This window comes from Helobdella robusta (assembly GCF_000326865.2).
Source record: "Helobdella robusta unplaced genomic scaffold HELROscaffold_46, whole genome shotgun sequence".
In the NCBI taxonomy this organism is placed as follows: domain Eukaryota; kingdom Metazoa; phylum Annelida; class Clitellata; order Rhynchobdellida; family Glossiphoniidae; genus Helobdella; species Helobdella robusta.
Window position 1 is genome coordinate 953663 of NW_008705138.1, and position 1157 is coordinate 954819.

Genomic DNA, 1157 nt, shown 5'->3' on the forward strand with positions numbered 1-1157 from the left:
TATGAAAGATGTTATGTTAATTACTTTTAAATTACCGTATATTAACATCAAATGCTATAATTGAGGAATTTTTCAAAATGTTTTAAAACGTAATCGCACATTTCATTTCATTTCAAAACCAATCATATTTTTATTATGTTCGTATGTTTTGATGTAATAACTAATTACTGGTTAATTATAACTGGTTAACCACCAGTTATAATGTTATAACTGGTGGTTGTCGTCAGGATGGGTGTCCGGATGTAAAAACTTTTCCCCAAATTATTCCTATGTCATCGCAAAGAAAAACAACGGCCCCTAGTTCCCAGCAGGCCTTAAGTGGTCAAGGGGTGCCAAAAATCCCTGGGAAGTATGCAATAGCGGAGGGATGTTGCAGAAAAATTTAGAATAGCCCCTCTATAATATTTAGACTTGGAACGCTCAATGTTGGATCACTGACTGGCCGCAGCATGGAAATCGCAGAAATGCTCGAGCGTAAAAGGATTGACATCTGCTGCCTTCAGGAGACCCGATGGAAATCGAATGGTGTTTGTCATGTCAACTCAGACAAAGAAAAATATAAACTATTCTGGAATGGTCAAAAGACGGCCGAAAATGGCAATGGAATTTATGTCAGAGAACCGCAAGCCCAAGAAGTACTAGATATTAAAATAATTAATTCACGTCTCATGTGGATCAAGCTTCGCCTAGAAAAGCAAACAATGATTATTTTTTCTGCATACGCACCACAGACAGGCGAATCAGAAGAGATGAAAAATGACTTATGGGCTGCGTTCTCTGACACCATCTCAACAATACCAAAATCTGAAACAATCCTGATTGGAGGCGATCTCAATGGCCAGATGGTTTTGACAACATGGCGGTTTTGGCAAAGGAGAACGGAATGTAGATGGCAACCGCATCGAGTTTGCTGAGTCACAGATTTTGTTTACGAACGCTTATTTTGGAAAGAGGTTGGAACATCTCACAAATTCGCTGGGGTTGTTTACATACGACAATCGTAGAGTTCGTATATCCGATAAGAATCAACTCGAACGATAAATTGTCCAATACGAATTTATAAAAGAAGCCGAACTATCAACTAATAATTACAAAATGAGTTATTTCATAATTGCACACTTGTAAACGAACGAGCTCAATTTATAAAAGACACGCAT

At 37.9% G+C, this 1157-nt stretch overlaps 1 protein-coding gene across 1 annotated transcript; it reads left to right on the forward strand.

Annotated features, from left to right (window-relative positions):
- Positions 1 to 449: 449 nt before the first annotated feature.
- On the forward strand, positions 450 to 914 carry HELRODRAFT_85448 (hypothetical protein; the record flags this gene model as incomplete). The annotated part of the gene is made up of 1 exon (XM_009026206.1): positions 450 to 914. The coding sequence occupies one exon, from the start codon at positions 450 to 452 to the stop codon at positions 912 to 914; it is 465 nt and encodes a 154-aa protein (XP_009024454.1).
- Between the last annotated feature and the right edge of the window lie 243 nt (positions 915 to 1157).